General features: G+C 41.9%; 1 protein-coding gene across 2 annotated transcripts in view; it reads left to right on the top strand.

Moving 5' to 3' along the window:
- The first annotated feature begins 2,119 nt into the window (after positions 1–2,119).
- AMPH (amphiphysin) overlaps positions 2,120–20,476 on the top strand; it is a 222,960-nt gene continuing 204,603 nt past the window's right edge. For both annotated transcript variants that reach the window (XM_045564376.1, XM_045564375.1), the window contains exon 1: positions 2,120–2,227. In XM_045564376.1, coding sequence (XP_045420332.1) covers positions 2,159–2,227 — 69 coding nt within the window. In that variant the 5' untranslated portion in view covers positions 2,120–2,158. The remainder of the gene's footprint in view (positions 2,228–20,476) is intronic.

Below are 20,476 nucleotides of genomic sequence, written 5' to 3'. Positions count from 1 at the left end.
CCAGTGTTGGAGCAGAGGTGGCTCTGGGGCTCATAGGGTAAGAGTGACCATTGACCGACATTGTCTAGAACACTTCTGGTGTATTCCAGCATAACTTGTATCACGATCCAGATCCCAAGGCAGTGCTGAGGTTGTAAAGGCTCGTGTTTGAGGAGGTTGACTCAAATTCCTGGTTTCTGGAGCACAGTCTTTTCCATTGAGTGTTGACTATGGGAAAGGATCAAGTTTCTCTTTACTTCCCTCTGAAGTAAACTTCTGTTTACTTGGGATGTTGGAAGTAGGTGACAATTTTATCCCAGTTTGCTCAAGACTTTCCCAATTTTAGCACTAAAAGTCCTGTGTCCTGAAAATCCCTTCTTTCCTAGGCAAACTGGGACAGATAGTCATCCTAGGGAAATAGAAGCTAAGCAAATAGACTGGGGTGTTTCAGTTACCTACTGTTTTATAACAAATCATTACAAAACTCAGTGACTTATAACAACTAATATTTTGTTTGCTCACCATTCTTTACTCGGGGATGGGATCATCTGGGTGGTTCTTCTGCTGGTCTTGCTGATGGCTGTTTGTATGGCTGCATTCTGCCAGTGAGTTGCCTGGAGGCTGGGCTTAGCTGGGATGCTGGGATACCTTGGCTTTTTTCCCTAAGTAATCTCAGGGCCTCTCCCTTTCCACGTGCCCTTTCCTTGGCCTTTTTTATAGGAGGGTAGTTGAATTACCTATACAGAAGCACACGGCTCCCCAGAGTGCAATGCCTGACTAGCTTCTCAAGGCTGAGGCCTGGAATCGGCACAGCGTCACTTTCACCACATCTTATTGATTAAAGCTAGTCACAGCACCATTCCAGAATCCAGGTGAAGGGACTACAGGAGTGGACACCAGGGGGAAATTCACTGGGGTCTACCAACGTGACAGTTTTCTCCAGGGGTGCAGTGGGATCCTCACCTGGACTCACAGGATTCAGGTTCCTGATCCACTCCCTATCTCTGTTTGCTGGGCACCACCTGCCTTCCTCTCCTCAACACCCTCATCAAAAACTGAGTATGAATAGTCTGAGTATGAATGGTCAGAGCCTTCGAGAGCTCTGGGTAGGTGTAGGACAAATTTATCCCTATTATTTTTACTCCTGCTAAGAATATGGAGAACGGTGAATCTCTGGTGAGGCTGCCAGAAGGTTTGTAAGGAAGTAACAAGTTAGGAGGCCTGGGTCTTCCATGTTGATGCAAGGCTCCATTTCTGAGACAGTGCCTATGTGAGGATTCATGCTCAGCACAGGAATCTCAGAGAGGACAAAATCATAGCACCGACCCCCTTCCCTCCAGTCTTGTCGTAAAGTTTAAACGGGTGTCAGTGATGACCCTCCCTCCTTTCCTCTCCCCCAACCTCTCTCCTGCTGCTCCACCAGCCTGCAGTGACTTGGTTTCCCTGCAGCCCCGGTCCACCCCACCCCGCGCTGGGCTCTGAGCCTCCCGAGGGCAGGGCAACCTGCAGTCCTTCTCCTGGAACACCCAGGGTGGGTGAGGGGCAGTCTCTGGCCAGGGCAGTCAGCGGGGTACTGCAAAGAGCTGCAGGTGACCAGCCCATCACCCTCGGCTTTGGAGCAGCTCCAATCCCACCGGCTTCCACATCCCTGGGGTTCTCCTTCCATTTTATCCCACCTATTCCCAGCTTTTCTTTTTCCTTTTTTTTCCTGGAAAGAATCAGGCCCTCTCACTGTCCCCCGACACAAACTCTACGTGGAAAGAACCCCTGAGCTGCTGGGGCCTGGGGCTGCTGCTGGCTTCCTTCCCTTTCTCCTCCCGACTCACTCCCCATCACTGTAGGCACTAGCTGGACATTTTATTTTGGCTTCTGGCTTCTTCCCTCTTTTTTTCTCCTCCCACTCCCCATCACCCCGTGTCACAGCAAGTGCCGGCGCGTCCCGCCTCCGCTCTGTCGCTTTAAGCCCGCCCCGCCGCCGCGCCCCGCCCTCACCCCGCTAGCGCTCGGCTGCTCCTCGCCTGTCCCGCTCCTCCTCTGCTCCTCGCGTCTCCCGCTCCTCCTCTGCTCCTCTCCTCCTCCTCCCGCTCCTCCTCTTCCCTCTCCTCCTCCTCCCGCTCCTCCGCGCCGCCGCCGGCCCCGCCGCGCGCTCCGCTCCCCGCAGCTCCCGGGACCCGCAGCCATGGCCGACATCAAGACGGGCATCTTCGCCAAGAACGTCCAGAAGCGACTCAACCGCGCGCAGGAAAAGGTCGGCAGAGGGCGGCGGGCGGCCGGGCAGGTGGCATGAGGCGCGGGCGCGGCCGGCAGGGCACCGGCGGCGGCGGTGCGGGGCCAGAGCCCCGAGTGCGGCGCTCTGCGGAGCCGGGCCGGGGGCGCAGGGACGCGGGGACGCGGGGACGCCTTGCCCTCCGCGCGGTGACTGCAGCAAGGCGGGACCCGGGCGTTGTGGGGACCCGGGCCCCGAGGCGCGGGATGTGCCCGCCCCCGGAACCCCCTGCGCGGCTGGTATGGCTCCCGGAGCCCGCCCGGATGGTCGCTGTCCCCGGCCCGGCGTCGGGCAGGCGCAGGTGCGGTCGCTCGCCCGCTGCACCCGGAGCGGAGCGCATCCCCCGGCGCCCGCAGCTCGCCCGCAGGCGGCTCACGGGGACGCCGCGGCCCGCAGATCCCGGCAGGAGATTGCGGCAACCGTCCTTCCTCGGGGCGCGGGGCGGGCGGGGTGGGGGCCGCATTTTGTGGCTACTTGAGTGCGGTAGAAGAGAAGGATTCGGCAGAGTAGGCACCTGAAAAAATCTCTGTTTAGACCAATAGGGCTGGATCGCAACAACCAACGGCTTTACACGGCGCTGTCGAGTGAATCCGGGAGTTCAAAACAGAGATCTAGATACACACACTTTTTTTTTTTTTGGTCTATATGTTTGTGTCCCTTTTGACGCCAGTGTCCTCTGGAAAGTCAAAAACAGATATGACCCGAACCTAACAGTTCTTTTCTGCATATTGCAGCACAAAGGGGGATGTTTTATATTGCATTTTAAAAAATCCATATCCCGCACGGTTGTGTTCACTACTGTTTTGCAAGCCCCTTAGTTAACTGGCCACAGTAATTTATTTTTCTAATCCAGAGATGTGCACAAATGAACCCAGGGCCATAGCAAGCACAGCCCCAAGTACTTGGAAAGGTATTGTACTGGGCACCTGGTTTGCCTGGCTCTCCTGGTCACTGCTGTATCTGACTGCTCTAATGTCATCATTTGCGTTCTGAGCAAAGTACATTTCTATTGTAGCTTGAGCATTGTACTTGAAAATGAACACCGGCTAACGAGCCCATGACTGGTATCAGTTGAACTGTGTTTTCCTTCACGTGGCAGTATTTTCCGTCCTGGGATATGGGGTGTTTAGTGTTTTCCTGTTTTACTGGAAGTCAGATTTGTCGTGTTGCTCCCTATGACAGTGAATTTCCCTCTTCAGACCCAAACTTAGGCTGCCCCCCAGTTCTGGCAGAACCCGTGGAGCTGGGCAGAGGGGCATTGATCCCTTTGTCCCCAGGTCCAGAGGCTTGGTGGCCACCCCTGGTCCCTCCCTCCACACATGCACACTGTCAATGCAGTAAGAGGATTGTATTTCTTTTAATATCTACCCAAGCTCATCCTGAACTAACATGATCCTCCTGCCGCTCCCTCAGCAGCTGAATTAGCAAGGTTTCCTGCCCCTTTGCAGGCCCTGGTTACTTGTGCAGAAAGTAGCCAGGGATCTGCTGGCCTTGGGATCTGGGCCAGGTTTTGTTATCACATTTCCATACTTCATTTTACCCACTTGTAGGTATTCCTCCTCCCTGCCTTCCAAGTAATTACTTGAATCTTCTGTCTGAAGCTTTTCACTGAATCCACCTTCCATCTGTGAAGGAATTTAGTGATATGGTCTGCCTTTTCACATATTAAATTATTTCTTAATCTAGGTCACCAGCTGTTAATATGCTCAAAATAAATGAAAAGAAAACATAATCGCTCTTACACAGCATTCAGGCCCTATGAATTGTTGAAAACTCACTTTTTTTCTTGATTAAGGTCGAGTGTATGTTATGACTGCAGTTGGGGGTGGCGTTCACTCTTCTATAGGGGAAGGGTACCGTAGCCTCTGGAGGGGCTTCAGGCGCCCCATCTTCTTCCCTGGGGAAAGCTGCTGATGACAGTGCCTGTTGCATCTAGCGTAGGGGGTTAGGACACCGAGAGGCTGAGAGTAGGGGTTCTGCCACAGGGTTAGTTCTGCCCCCTTTTTGAGTCAGTGCAGCATCAGGGCATGCTTGGCACAGAGGCAAAGGAGCATGCAGGGTGAAGGGAAAGCAGCTCAGCCCAGCTCCAAGGGAAGCCGCTGGAGAATGGAGAGCACTGTGTGCTGCTGTCGGAGGCTTCCTTAGACGTCTCCCACGGTGACTCCCTCTTTCTGCATATTTGGCCTCTTCCACTTCTCCAGTGCAGGTTCTCAATGACTGTAGGCCACTTATGTTCTTAAGGCTCTTTGTTTTTACAATCAAATTTTCTTAAAAGAGACTCCACTCCCTTGACTTTCTTATCATCTGCGCTCCACCTACCTACCAGCTTACGTGCATTTTAGCATCAGATGCATGACTGAAATCACTTTGAGAGGTGATGTGTCTTTTTATGAATTTAAAATACATTTTTTTCTTATTGGAAGTCAGTAAAGGTTCATTGAAGAAAGAATAAAATATACATATAAGCAGGAAAAAAAAAACCTCAGCAAATTAGGAAAATCATTATTCTACCACATAGAAATTTCACTATAATTTGATATGTATCCTACTATATATTTTTCTATATGTGTATGCAAATATTTATACAACTAAAACAGGCTCATACTGTATGGTTTGGTAACCTGTGTATTTCACTTAATAATTATGGACATCCTTCTTTACATGTACATACATATTTTCCATCAACAATTTAAATTTCTGAATGGTATTGGAATATATGGATTTTGCTGAATACCCTATTTTTTAGATTATTCATTTTCCAATTTTTCTTTATATAAATACAAGTCGGTAAGCAAACTTAAAGGGAGAATGTTTGCATATACCTTTAATCATCTGCTTAGATAAATTCCTAGAAGAATTATTGTGTCAAAGGTTTGCTTATTTTTATTATAGCTAGATTGCCTTCCAGAAAGGTTGTACCAATTTACATTCTCACCAGCAGTCCATGAGACACTTGCCAACTCTGGGTAATAAAATTTAAAATAATATTTAGCTGTGTCAGTGGAAAAAATAGTTCTGGGTTCATTTCATTTGTTTGATTTTTAAAAAGCAAACCTTGTGCATTTCTATTTTTTTATTTGTGAATTGTGTGTTATATTTCTGCCCATTTTCTGTAGCTTTTCCATCTTGTTATTTGTAAGGGCAAAAACAGCATCAATCCTGAAGGTTACAAGCATTCTTCCTTTTCTATTTATTTTTTAATTTTTTAATGATTTATTCTGATAAAGAGAATGTTTATATTTATGTTTTATGGATATCTTCTTAAATATTTCAGTTGGTTTTGTATGGTTTCTCTTTTGGGTGGTTGATTTAGTTGGGATCCTGCTACTTGGAAGTATCAGAAAACTCAACTTATACTGGCTTAAGGAAAAAAGGCATTTAATTGCTAATAATAAAACTAGCTAACTATTTATATGTGGTTCTTATACATATAAATTTAAATAAGCTTTTAAAATATAAAATGTATCTATATAAAGCTATATGCATATTTTTATAGGTGTATATATAAATATATGCATATGCATGTATGTATTATATATTTTGACTTATTTGATTCTGTGAGGTAGGCACTATTACTGCCTCTCATATTATAGATGAAGAAGTTGATTGACATGCCCAAGGCCACACAGTTGGTAGGTAGTAGAGCTGGAGTTTGGATCCAAGCAGTCCAGTGCTTTCTCACTATATGATACTGCCTATTATAATTATGAAAAGGGCAGGGCTAGACAAACTTTGGTCTGCCTGGAACCAGGGGCTCAACCACAGATGTCAGAGCTCAGGTACCTTCTCCCCACCTCTCGTCTGTGCTGTGCATCCTGTCAACCCCCTTCTTGGGCAGGTTCTTCTCTCTTGGTGGCAAGATGGCTGCCAGCAGCTCCAGGCAAGAGCATGTTTTTCCTTAATCATTTTCACAGAACTCTTTACATTTCTCATTGGCCCAAATTGGGTCTTATGCCTATTCCTGGAAGAAAAAAATCTCTATGGCCAAGGGCCAGGATCATGGGTTGGACTGAGCCTGAGTCATAAGCCACTGCTGAAGCCAGGGATGGAGAGATCCCTCTGAACAATATATATGCACAGTTAAAAAAATCAAATATTAGTAAAAGGATTATTATGAAAAACAGCAGTCCCCTGTCCCCCTCATCAATGTCTTGCTTCACAGAGGCAATTATTACTAACCACAAGATTTCCTAAAAATACGCTTATACAGCTATTTCTTGGTCTATCTATCTTGTGTGGTGAAGATAGGTAAGGATTTAGCTCTCTTGCATTCATTTTTCTACTGCTCCCTCCCTAATCATACGTTATAACAAAAACTGCTGATTAAGATTACCTTTTTAGAGATTGAAGTACAATTTTTGTTGAATGAAGTATACAGTGTTCAGCCTGATGAATTTCTACGTATGTGGGTACCTGCATAGCTATCACTCAGATCAAGTTACAGAACATTTCTGTCATCCTGAATACTTGTCATTCCTTTTGCCTCTCCTGTCCTCTGTCTTTTTATGTTCATACCTTTTTAATTCCTTTACTATCATGTCCCTGATGAGTGCCTTTTCATGTGCTTATTGGTAATTTTGATATCTTCTTTTGTGAAGTGTCTGTTAAAGGCTTTTGCCTGTTTTTTTAATTTGGGTTGCTTATCTTTTTACTGCTGATTTATAGTACTTTATATAGTCAGGATATGCGTCCTTTGTCATATAGACATTTTGTAGTATTTTCTCTAAGACAGTGGCTTGCTTTTTTCTTAATGATATTCTTTGATGAGTGGCAGTTGTAATTTTTATGAAGTCCTATCTGAGGATTAAGTTTTTCATGCAGCTCTTTGTTTTCCCTGGAATTAACAGTTGCTTTTTTTAAAAAACAATTTTGCTTATTTTTCTATGAACTATTTAAAATTGTTTCTTCTTGCTTCATCAGGTCAAATGCCTATCGGTATTATTATACAAGGTTCAATATATCAAATAATGTAATTGTTCTGTTTCTTCACCCTGGAGACACCCCTTTTGGACCCTTGCCTTTGCCTTTTTTTAATCAATGTAATCTAGGCTGGATTTTTCTAGACTGGCTGCATACCTGTCACCCCGGTCTTCCCTTGCCAGTGTTGGCGACAGGGAAGAGACCTTACATTTCAACTATTCTGTATTCCCAGGCTTTCAGACAGTCCCCTGTTGTCACTGTTGTGCTTCATCCTCACCTTCTACAGTACTTGGTGGAACCAGGTCCTAATTCTGAGTGTGTTCGTGTGTGTGTAACTGTGGATTGAGAATTGGCTGCCTTTTCACTGGTTGCTCTTGCACAGGCACTTTTATTTTGGTAGTTTCCTATGTTCTGCTGATTTGTTTCCACTCTTTCATCCTATTTTTCAGCTTCTATAAAATGTATTGAACTGCCTTACCACTAATGCTGCTTCTCCTGTTCTTGTGCTTGTATATTTATGCCTTTTTTATTCCTTTGCTGTCATTTTCTTTGGGCTTTGAGATGAGATGGAAATGAGCACAAGCGGTCAGTCTGTCATGTTTAACCAGCAGCCTTTCTATTTAAATATTTGATTCCTCAGGAATTTATTTTTTTGCCCATCTTCACCTACTTGTGAAATTCAGTGGCATTTATTTGGTCTTAACCCTCCTTGACCTCTAAGCAATATTTAAATCAGTGAAGCACTGCCTTTAAACATTTTTTAACGTGACTCTAATGAGCAGAATAACCTTTGGTATGTTAAAATGCCAAACCTCTTAAAGCATTAGGCTTTTTCTTTTTTTTTCTTGTGAAAGCAATTTTAATACCATATTTTGTTTAAACCAATATATTATCATTTCAACATGTAATTAGTTATCACAGGGATATTTTACATTATTTTTCACTTACAGCACCTCCAGATCGAACTAGCCACATTTCAAGTGCTCGGTAGCCACACATGGCAAGTGACTAACCTAGTAGACAGTGCAGCATTAACTAAAGGCTTGACCTCCATCTCATCTCTCTCTTTACAAAAGCTGTTTTAAAGTTGATATTTTAATTATTTTGACTGCAATAAAATCATTTAAAATAAGCTTACAAATGGTGACAAATGATCTCTTTCAATTGAAGTTAAAGTGGGCCAAAACAAAAAGAGGTAAAACAGAGATATGAGTGTTATTTATCTTGAAAACATCTGTCCATATTTCAACTTATTCACTTAAAACAAACTCTTATTTTTAACTTCAACAAATGCTGTCAAACATATCTGTAAAAGGTAAGAGAAAACTCAGATATCACTGTTTGGGTGATGAATTTTGAAATGAAATCAGTATCAATGAAATTCCCTTGGGGTTCTCAAAAACGAGAACCCTAAAAAAAGTGAAGACTGGATCTATTCTTCTTTCTCCATCGTTTTCTTTCTATTCCTCCCAACTGGATTTTCCAGGCTCCCCCTCTCCCGGGTCCATGTCCGTTTGAGGTCCTTCGTCTTCTTTCTCTTTTTCTTCTTCTGCTTCTTTTGCTCCCCCACCGATATATTCTTGGGTGTCTTCGTCATCCCAGTTCTCGTACTGGTATTTAGTGACTTCATGGGCGGTCACGATCATCTCTTCTTCTTCCTCTTCTTCTGCCTCCTGTGCGGCGCCGCCTGCCGGCTGCTCGGGCTCCCGGCCTGACGCGCCCGCCGGGAGGAGGTCGGGGCCGCGGCCCTCGCCCTCGCCCTCGCCCTCGCCCTCCCGGGCCGCGGCCCTCGCGCCCGGCCTCTCGGGCGCCTGGGGCACCATCGGGACGTCGCTCGCGCCTTCGCCGCCCTCGCCGCCATCGCCGCTGGGCGTCGGGCGCCGGTGTGTCACCAGCAGGCGGACGCCGGGGGCCCTGATCAGGATGTGGTCGTTGTAGTAGAGGCGGTGGAGAAAGAAGTGGACCAGATCCAGGAACATGAAGCGAAAGCCCGCCATGGGGAACTGACGGGCGTCCACCATCCTGTCTGGGCCCCCCGGCGACACGTTCTCCTCCTCCGCCTCCTCCTCCTCCTCCGCCACCGCTGGCCCGATGTCCGAGTCCTCCTCAGTGCTCCCGCCCTCAGGGGCTCCGGCCAGGGCTGCCGCGGGGCCACCCGCCTCCTCCCCGAGGCCTCCCACAGGCCTGGCGACTCCGGCCGCCTCCACCACGGGCGCCACGACGCCGTAGTAGGGGCCGGAGCGGCCGGCCGCCCCGTCATCGGCTCCGGCCCACGCTCCCGCCGGGCTTACCGGGCCTTCCTGGCCGGCTTGGGTGGGGTCTCGATCCCCTGTGGCAGACATGACAACAGCTGGCACCTCAGCCGTGCGGGCGATCGCGCTGGGGCGTCTATGGCGAACGAAGGTGGTGGCCTATGACCTCTGAGGAGGCTGCCCCTGAGGGGAGGCCCTTGGCGGCGCAGCCTGCCGCGCGGCGGAGGGATCTGAGGGGACAAGAGTCTATAGCGTTGCCTGAGGAGGCCCCACAACCGGAAGGGCAGGGGTCTAATCCCAGGAGTGGCCCGCCAAGCTGCCAGGCTTTAGACTATTTGAATTCTAAGGACCTGTCCAGTTTGATATCCTTTATGTCAGTTTATCTGTCCCAAGTGATTATTATATAATCTTAGGTTCAGCTTTTTCCCATGCATTACATCTCAGCTGAGTCGTAGGTGCTTGAGGATAGGGAGCGAATGCCTTGTGAACTGTATGCATTCAGTGATGAGGATGTGCTGATGGCCTTTCTATGTTCTTGCTCGTTAACTTCCCACCCCTGCAAACACTTTGTCTTAAAGAATGCTTCCCCATTATTCTTTTTATGACTTTCGTGATTTCATCATCAGGGTGCAACTGTCATTTGCTTTGTCATTTTCTGAAACCAGTACATCAAATGTAATTATCCTTATGGGTTCTGTACATAGTGGGAACTCTATAAATATTAGGCTGAACTGTGTGGAATTGTCATTCTTGTAAGTCAAACAATCAATTATTGGCAGAGTCATGAGGTTCAACCCAATACTGACTGATAGGGTAGGAAAAACAATGTCGTCTCCTTCAACATGTCTAGTTATGTGACATTGGTCTTTTTTTTTTTTTGAGTCATTGCCTTGCTGAAGCCCACATTTAGTTTTGTTCTCAGGGAGAAACATGTGGATGGGGTGTGTGTGTGTGTGTGTGTGTGTGTGTGTGTGTGTGTGCCGTGAGCATGTAAGAAGAATGGGAGATGAAGACTCTCCTCTGTCCAGGAGATTCTGTGGGGCCCAGGCGTCTTGTCTGTAGAAGAGGAGCTTGTGTGACCACATTTATGTCTGAGGACACTTTGGAGACAAATCTCTGAGGCACATCAGAGTTTCCACTTTTAAGATCATCTAAAAGCTTTTTCATAGCCTACTTCTTTGTTTTTCAAAGCTTATATCTTCTTTTCCACTTAGGTAATTTTCTCTAGCTGTCATTAGAAACTTCCAAAATTAAAAATAATAATAAGGACATTCTTAATAGACTGAGATTTTCTTCTTCCATTTTTTAACATCTACACAAACACACATATGTATACCCATGCATCCTTCTTTCCCCAGGAATGAGTACAATAGGGAGTGAGAACTGTGGGAACTCAGATTTTAACATTAGTAACAGTTGCCATCCTCCTCACAACATAGCATATTTGTTTTTTTGGTGTGTGTGTGATCCACAAGTCACATTTAAAAGTCACCCTTTTTAATGGACCAATACAACTTATCATAGCTGATAAATATTTATATAAACAATATGACCTTCTTTACTTGGGATATAAAATTAGGTCCTATTTCTTTAAATATTCAAATTAAATGATTTTTCCATCCCATACAATTATGGAAGTCCTTTACTTCTCCCTGGGGTCCCTGTTCCTTGTGGTAAGTTCAAGAACACCAGGGTGAGTTTCCCTTCTCTGAGGGAGTCAATGGTTTTTACTATGGCCTCATGGTAAAGGGTCTCCAAAGGGAGTCCAGCATTCAGATGTCATTCTTGTCCTTGGGTGAGCACTGCAGTGAATGAGAGCATAGTGTCCTCACTGGTGGGTCTGAGGCTCAGGGCAGGGGCCAGAAGCCTTTTTCTCCATAATTATACTCAGCCTCAGTATGCCTGAGCTCCACATGTGAATGGTCTTATCATTTTCAAATTTACTTGTACATATACACACACAGCTCCAGACATTACCCCCAATTTCCTAGATTTTCCCATAGTGCTAGGGTTCCAAAGTTAGGAAAGATTTAACATCAGCACACACTGTGCTTGGAATTATCCATTTCATTCCACTCCTCTATTCCACTTTTAAGAAAATTCTTCTTGGCACATACTAGATTGCTTTGAAGCCCACAATTTGAAAAGTCCAACCCCAGAGGACCGCTGGTATCCTTCCTTGGAAGTTGACTTTTTTTTTGGGCCACTTCAGTCCATTTTAGGGTGTATGTGTGTCTGTATACATACAAACATATGTATGTATGATTATATATAACTTACATATGTCTGGAAATTTCCACCTTACTATTCAAACATAATTTAAAAAAATTATATTAGCCATTTACATTAGGGGCCATCTGAGTAGAATTTTTTTTTTTTTTTTTGAGACAGAGTCTCACTTTGTTGCCCGGACTAGAGTGAGTGCCATGGCGTCAGCCTAGCTCACAGCAACCTCAAACTCCTGGGTTTAAGCGATCCTACTGCCTCAGCCTCCCAAGTAGCTGGGACTACAGGCATGCGCCACCATGCCTGGCTAATTTTTTCTATATATATTTTTAGTTGTCCAGATAATTTTTATTTCTATTTTTAGTAGAGACGGGGTCTCGCTCAGGCTGGTCTCGAATTCCTGACCTCGAGCGATCCACCCGCCTCAGCCTCCCAGAGGGCTAGGATTACAGGCGTGAGCCACCGAGCCCGGCCTGAGTAGAATTTTTGAGGAATTAAGTGGATTGATGGGCTTCTGTGAAGGGGATGAAAGATGTAAAGATTCCTTGTGTTACAAATATAATTTTCCAGGCATTCTCAGTAATAGCTAACATTTACGTAATGGAAACGCTATCATCACAGAGTTCAAGGAGTTTACCTATGAAAGAATGTAATGAGACCATATAGACAATATCATATAAAATTATAGTGATAGTAATCACGATTTCCTGAGAACACATCCATGGGCCAACTTTCAAGTGTTAATGCTGGAACTTTATTCTTACTGATTTGAAATCTAAATTTAAGTATACTGTTTGGCTGTAGATGTACTTCCTGAACACATATTGAGTGACTCCCTTATTAGGAATGATATTATATAAAGCCATGGATAATATCTTAGTTTTGAAATATTTTCTCTGCTGTAATCATATATCCATTTTGATTGCCTTGAAGCTACTTAGAACAGATGTACAAATATCAGAAAACCACTGTTCTGGTCATTTTCACCTTACTCTCATGCAGTTATTTAGTTGAAAGCTTAGTTCATAAGTGGGAAGAGCTTGAACATATAATAATTGAACATATTAATAAACATATATGTATACTTTTTCCTATCTTAAAGTGCCTATAATGATTTCATAAAATACACATGGACCCATGCATAAATGCACTGTTGTCATGGCACCTAACACTTGCTTTGCATACATTACTAAAGACATATTTATTAATTAAAAATCATAATTAAAAATTCTGTAAAGGGAATATATAGTTCAGTATGTAATTAGAGAACTAATCTAGAGTGAAAGTATTGAACACACTTACCTGAAGAAGGTGGATTTTAAGCTAAGATCCTAAGAATGAGTTGCAGCCGTCAGGCAAGAGTAATAGGGTAAGAGTGTGGGAGTACGGGAGTCAGGAAGCATTCTGTACCCCTGACTCTTTGCCCTTATTCATTGGGCATAAATAGAGCTGTAGCATACAGAATGGACTGTAAACATTGGCCTTATCAATGATCTCATCTAGCATTTGGATATTTAACTATCCAAAAGTGGACCCTAACTGGGATGGTCCTAGTGTAGTAGCAGTCCTTTTGTGTGATCAGATTTCTACCCTCACATGTTGAAGCATACTTCTGAACATAGTTGCTCCTTTGACACAAAGCCAGGACACTGGTTCAGAGCTAATTAGCCCTCTGAATTATCAGCCATACAAAGATCCCTTTGTACAACAGCAGTAAACTCCAACCCAGCCTGCTTTCATGGATTTGTTGAGTAGGGTCTCTTATCTTAAACCATCAGACGTTCAAAATAAAAATGAAAGCCCTTATCAAATTCTTAAATGTCACACATCTAGAAAGATTATTTTGTCTTTAAAAGATTTGATTGCATTAGGATGCCCAACATTTCATTATTTGGTTATATATAACCAATAAATTGGTATATAATGTATACGGAGAGAGATAGAGGTGGAGAGAGAGAAACATGGTTAAGGCTGACACCAACTTGACTTAATTATGGGCATTGACTTGATTATTTTGTAGGCAGTGGTCTTGGATTTAGGAATAATAAGCTTATCAGCTTAAGACAATTTGCAACTTGGAAGAAATCTTAAATTTGGAAGAGAATCTTTTGTAGCAGTCTTTTCCTCTAGCTAATAATGGTTGCAAATCCTTGAATAGTATAGATGGTCCAAGCTTTGAGAGAATTTCCCAACTTATGGTAGCGTGGCCTAGGAGATGAAGAACAGTAAGATTCCTTTTACACACTTCTGTAATTCCTCAATATTTGAGAAATCTGTGTAAGAAATCCTGCCTCTTTAACCTACAGATTTCTATAACATAATATCTTCTCTGAGAGTCTCTAGGAAAATGATGTCCATACTTCTTTTGCAACCCTTTCACAAAATGCTTGTGAGGGGACCACTAGCATTCCTGAACTATGGGTTGGGACATGAGACCTACATTGTAGGTTCTCCTGGGGACTGATGTTGGCCCGTAGTTGCTCCTGTTAGGCATAGACAGTGAAGCTAGAAATCATGTACTTTGAGAGAAGTGTGGTCAGGAATACCTGGGGAGGTGGGTAAGTTAAAAATGCAGATTCCTGTGCTTAGTTACAAACTTACCAAATCAGAGTCTCTTAAGTAAAACTTGAGAATCTACAGTTCTAAAAAGTTCCTTGGGTGATTCTAAAGCGCAATGGAGTTTGCAAATCTACTGTTTTACAGAAGGGGGTTTGGTTGAGTTTTTGTGGTGATTATGAGCTCCTAGGTCCACTTCAGGGTTATAATATGGATAGTAAGACTTCCTACTACACAGTGACTGTAAATTTACCTCGAATGTAGTGGTAGAGATCGAAGAGTGAAAAGTGATGCTCTGTGGGATGCTTAAAAAATACCCTTACGCATGAAAAAGCCTACCTAAATTTCAAAGAAATCAGTCAGTTTTCTGGAGGTCAAATTGGAGATGTTTCATAAAGGGTCAAATAACTTCCTTACTGGGATTGTTGTATAGCATGGCAGGTTGGATTCTGTGTAATCTGATTCTGGAAAAGCCATTGTAATTTTAGAGTAATGGTGGTTAATGCAGCAGTCTCAAAAAGTACAGTAAGCTGAAAGATTGCCTCAAAAAACTGCTGTATATTTTTGGTAGGTGACAGGAGGAGAGAGGGTAAGTTTCAGGGGATTTATTTATAATTACATTGATCTTGTCTGTCTTATTATAGAGTGAATGGTAATTAGATTACTGAAAGTGCCTTATAGGAGGAATGGTGAAAACTTAGAGGAGAATTTAATTCTATTGTGGGTGATACCCTATTTGCTAGGAACTGGTACATTAGGTTTTAAACTTGATTTTTTTTAGTATTAATATTTTCTTCAGGATTTATGTATCTATATTCATAATGGATATTGCTTTGTTGTTTTCTTGTGATGTTTTTGGTTTTTGTATCAGAGTAATAGTGATCTCATAGAATGAATTGGGAAGTTATCCATTCTGTTTTCTTTTTGGGAAGAATTTGTGAAGGATTGGTATTATTTCTTCTTTAAATGATGGTAGAATTCACTGTAGGCCTTGGTTTTTTATTTGTGGGAAATTTTTTGAATACCAATAAAATCTCCTTACTTATTTTAGGGCTGTTTGGATTTTCTGTTCCTTTTAAATCAGTTTTGGTAATTTGTGTCTTTCTAGGAATTTTCCATTTCCTACAATTTGTTTATTTGTTGTCATACAATTGTTTATAGTATTCCTTTATATGCCTTTTTATGTTGGTAAGGGCAGTGGTAATGTCTCCCGGGCGATTCCTGATTTTAGTAGTTTCAGCCTTCTCTCTTTATTTCTTGGTCAGTTTAGCCAAAGGTTTATCAATTTATTAATCTCAAAAGAACCAACTTTTGGTTTCATTGATTTTCTCAATAGTTTTTCTGTTCTCTATTCCACTTGTTTTCAATATAATCTTTATTATTTTCTTCCTTCTATTCTTTTTGGGTTTAGTTTGTGTTTGGTTTAAGGTGGAAGGTTAGGTTATTACTTTGACATCTTTCTTCTTTTTTAATATAGGTGCTTGCAGTATAAATTTTTCGTTAAATACTGCTTTAGCTGCATTCCATAAATGTTGGTATATTGTGTTTTCATTTTCCTTTATCTCAAATAATATTCTAATTTCCCTCTGTGATTTCTTCTTTGATCCATTATTTAAGAGTATGTTGTTTCATTTCCATATATTTGTTAATTTTCCAAATTTCCCTTGTTAAGAATTTCAAATTTTATTCCACTGTATTTGAAGAACATACTTCATGTGATTTCAGTCCTTTTAAATTTATTGAGGCTTATTTTATAGTCTAATATATGGTCTGTCCTGAAGAATGTTCCATGTACATTTGAGAGTAATTGTATTCTGTTGTTGTTGGATGGAGTGTTCTATAGATGTGTGTTAGGACTGGTTGGTTTATTTTCTTGTTGATCTTCTGTTCTATCCATTATTGAAAGTAAGGTATTGGAGCTTTTAGCTATTACTGTTGAATTGTCTGTTTCTTCATGTCTGTGTGTTTTTGCTTCATGTATTTTGGTGTTCTTTTATTAGGTGCATAAATGGTTATATCTTCATAGATTGACCTTTTTGTCATTATAAAATGTCCTCCTTTGTCTCTAGTAAAAATTTTTGTCTTAAAGTTTATTTTATCTGATATTAGTTATAGTCATTCCAGCTCTCTTTTGGTTACTATTTGCATGATATATCTTTTCCATCCTTGTACTTTCAACCTATTTGTTCCTTTGAATCTAAATTATGTCTCTTGTAGATGGCATTTAGTAGGATTTTTAAAAATCAATTCTGTCAATCTCTGCCTTTTAATTGTAGTGTTAAAGTGATTTACATTTAATGTAATTACTGAAAAGATAGGATTTATGTTTGTCATTTATTTCTTATTTCTTTTTATTCCTTTATTCTGCATTACTGCCTTCTTTGTTTTAAATAGATATTTTCTAGTATGGAATTTTAGTTCCTTTGTTTATTTTACTATAGTTTCTGAGCTTTTTTCTTAGTGATTTCCCTAGGATTACAATTAACATCCAAATTTGTAATGATTTATTTCAGGCTAATACTAACTTAATTTCAATAGTTTATAAAACTTTGCTCCTGTATAGCTCCATTGCCTCTCCCCTCTGTTGTGTTGTGATTGTCAAACAAATAATATTTTTATGTACTGTATATTCATCAACATGATTTGTAATTATTGGTTTCTGCAATTGTCTTTTAAATCAAATAGGATAAAAATGAGTTATAAAAAATAATATATAATATTTATACTGTTTTTACATTAACCTGTATAGGTACTGCATGTTTCAAATATATATTTTTCTTGTGAAATGACTCTATTTAGTGAATAATCATTACCTCATTTCTCCATTTAAAAAATAAAGCAATTTCATAGTAGGAGGCATTTAGTGTTATTAGCACATTCATTAAATATAACTCTAGCTAAAAATAAAGTAATATAAGGAATTAATTAGTTTTTAGCCTTATTATAAATAAATGTACACTTACATTCTATTAAATGATTTGGATTATTGAGAAAATGTCTCTTACTCCTCTTAGTAGTTTTATGGTTCCATGGTTAGGAGCTATTAAGTATTATTTATGACATCTCAAAATATATGCAACATTTTATACCTTTCTTCTCGGTGCCCATATTGGATTCCCAGAAAGATCTATGACCTTAAAGAGCTTAAACACCAATGAGTCTAAACTGTTAATAGACTCTTTTGGTTTAAACATTTCCACAAAACTTGAAGAGCGGGAAGGAGAATAAAGTCATTGGTGGATGGCAGAATTGCAGGTACCATGGACCCAGTCTGGTTTGTTCCAGTTTTGGTCATGGTCCTTGCCCTTCGAAGACTCAAATTATCTGGGTCCCTCAGGATTTGGCCCAAGTATTGCGATTGTTTCAACGTGAATGGGTGATGCGTGTCCTCTGCCACTCCAGGTTCCTCGTCACACACCTTTGAAAGAATTATTTTGATCTGTTATTTAAGGGATAATAAAATTTCTTAAGTTAATTCGGTCCTCAAGTTACTATAGCCTACCCTTTTCCAGTTGTTCGTGTCATGACAAATAGAGATCTTTATGTAGAGGTGGCCCGTGTCAGTCTATCAGAGGTGACTAGGGGTAAGTCTACATTTATCTCCAGGGTACGTTAGATGAGGCCCTGCAGAGTTTGTATGTAGAACAGTCTCCATGGGGTGACACAGTACCACTGATGACTCTGCTTCCACACTAAAGACCTAGTAAGACCATCTGTATGTGTGTTCTTTTGAAGTTTTTGGAATGAGGTATGACATACACTTAGTAAGTAGAAAAAATCTTAGGCGTTCGTCTTGATAAATTCTCGTGTATATGTATATATAAGCATTTAAAACCTGTGTTACTGCTAATTGGATAAAGTCACGGGTCATTTCCAGAATCCACTAGCTCCCTCATGCCCCTTCCCTCCTAATGCCTCCTTTCCTCTGCTCACATCAGAATAGGTAGCCGCTGTTCTCATTTTAACCCCACAGATTAGTTTCACTTGTTCTTGAACTGTGTATAAATGAAATCATACACTATGTACTCTTTTGAGTTTTCTTTTGCTCATCATAATGTATTTGAGATCCATCCGTGCTGCTGTGTGCAACAATAGTTCACTCTTTTTTACTGGTGCTGTGTTATACTACAATATCCCACAATTCGGTTGTCCATTCTCCAGTCCATTTGGGTTGTTTCCAGTGTTAGGCCATTATGAATAAGGCTGCTATACACATTCTCATACATGTTTTCTGGCGGACAAAACCACTCATTTCTCTTGGATTAATACTTATGAGTGGAGTTACTGATTCATTAGGGTAGGCACTGTTTAGCTTTAGGATATAGTGCCAAACAGTTTCCCAAAGTTGTACCAAATTTACATTCCCACCCACAATTGTGAGACTTTAGAAAGCCTATATTTTTGAGTTATAAGTTTGGTGTTGCTAACTGAGTTGTATTTGTTCACTGCTGTTTCCCTATAGGACTTATATTTATTTAATGAATGAATAATTTTATCTTTATATTAATATATTTTGCACATGATCATAGGAACATTTCTCTCAAGAACCTGTCAACATTTTGTGTTTGAATTAGGTGGGAGAGTGGTCACTGTTTTAAACTCAGACACCAACTCACATGTGCATGGGAAATGTACAGATGGTGTCTGTGTACATGCTGGGAGAGGATTGTGGTACAAATAGTTGCACGGTGGCAGGGGTTCTTTGGAGTGCTATATTCTGCCTCCTGTCCCCTGGGAGCAGTGTCCTGTGCCCACATGAGTGGCTTTTCCCTTCTTGTACATGTGGTTGGGCCCAAGCAAGGCCCAGTGGCATGGCATGTACTGATGGGCTCAACCTCACCTGGGTTTCTTCTGGCACCGTATGTTCCTCTGCCATTGGGCTGTACTGCCATTGGGCTGAGGTCCCAGCTCTTGCTACAGAGCCACATGGCCACTGCTACAGCAGCTGGTCCCTATATCTTTACCACATGAGTATCAAGGGCAGGTCAGGGAATCTAAACTTCGGGTCTTCTTAGCCTGGTTGCACTGTGCAGCCACAATGATGTGGCTGTGCCCTCGGCTGGTGAGTGGGGCAAGTGATCTTTCCAGAGTGTGCAGTGGGGAATAAGAGCCGTAGCTCCCCTCTGACCTTGACATTATCCTCACTTCATAGGAAGGAGAGGGGAAATTTGGGACATATTTTCTTCTACCTCATTTTCTCTTTTCCATGGAGGGGAAGATTTTCATCCTCTTTCCATTATATCGTCCTTGTGAGGCTGTTATGGATGAAGGAGGCATCTTCATTCCACCATGGGAAGGAGGACTCTATAAGCTGGGGCTTCCAGGTTTTATTTCCCTCTTTAGCCTTTGATACACTTGAGAGAGAAATGAAGGATTATGCAAAATTTGCACTCAAGGCTTCTTAATTCTTGTGCCAGTCTGGTTTGCATTAAGAATTGGGTGCTTCCCATCTGTTAGGCACTATTATAAGCAGTTTCCATATAGTAACTCATTTAACCCTCATAATAAGCCTATGAAGTAGATGCTATTATTATAGCACAGATGGAGAGACTGAAGCACAAAGAGGAAAAGGTTAGGCAATTTGCTTGAGATTACTTAGCTAGTTAAATATGGAATTGATCTTGGAAGTCTGGTTCAACTTTGCAGTGCAGTGTTCTTTTCATCAGTCCCGGTGATGTTCTTCTGTGTTGCTGAGTTGAGAAAATGTCAGGTCTCATGTAGTGGCCAAGGGTAGGGGAGAAATTCAGTGTGGTCTAGTACCTGAAAAAGTTTCATTGCTTTATGTGTCATTCATTGCTTTATATGTCATCATACTTATATCCCTGGGACCTCCCAGTGCCCTCTTCTTAACTTTGGAGAAAGTATTTATATACTGGACTTTCTTAACGTGGGGCAAACTGTTGTGACAATCACCTGTGTTTGGTCGTATGGTGGTTTTATTCCCACAACTTAAACTACTTTAATAAAAATGATGCTCAAAGTCTTGTGGGATCGGGGAAGGAGGTATTTGTACCTTGGGGTCTTAGTGCCTCAAAAGATGGTTTGGAAAAATCATAAAGAATTCTTTAGTATTTGAGTTTATTTCATTTCTTACAAGATGAACATCTTACAAAATCTTTACATCTCATCCTACATTGAGCACCAGGAGTAAGAGAAAAATAGGTCATCAAATATGACCTCATAAACAGGGGAAGAAGAGAGCAAAGCATGGGATGTGTGTGCTCTCCCAGATTGGAAAAGGGCAGATTTCTACAAAAGGCAGATGTTTTCTAAGCCA

The sequence above is a fragment of the Lemur catta genome, chromosome 11 (genome assembly GCF_020740605.2).
Source record: "Lemur catta isolate mLemCat1 chromosome 11, mLemCat1.pri, whole genome shotgun sequence".
NCBI classification, from domain to species: domain Eukaryota; kingdom Metazoa; phylum Chordata; class Mammalia; order Primates; family Lemuridae; genus Lemur; species Lemur catta.
The sequence above is the reverse complement of the archived record's forward strand: the minus strand, read 5'-3'. Positions and strand labels throughout refer to the sequence as shown.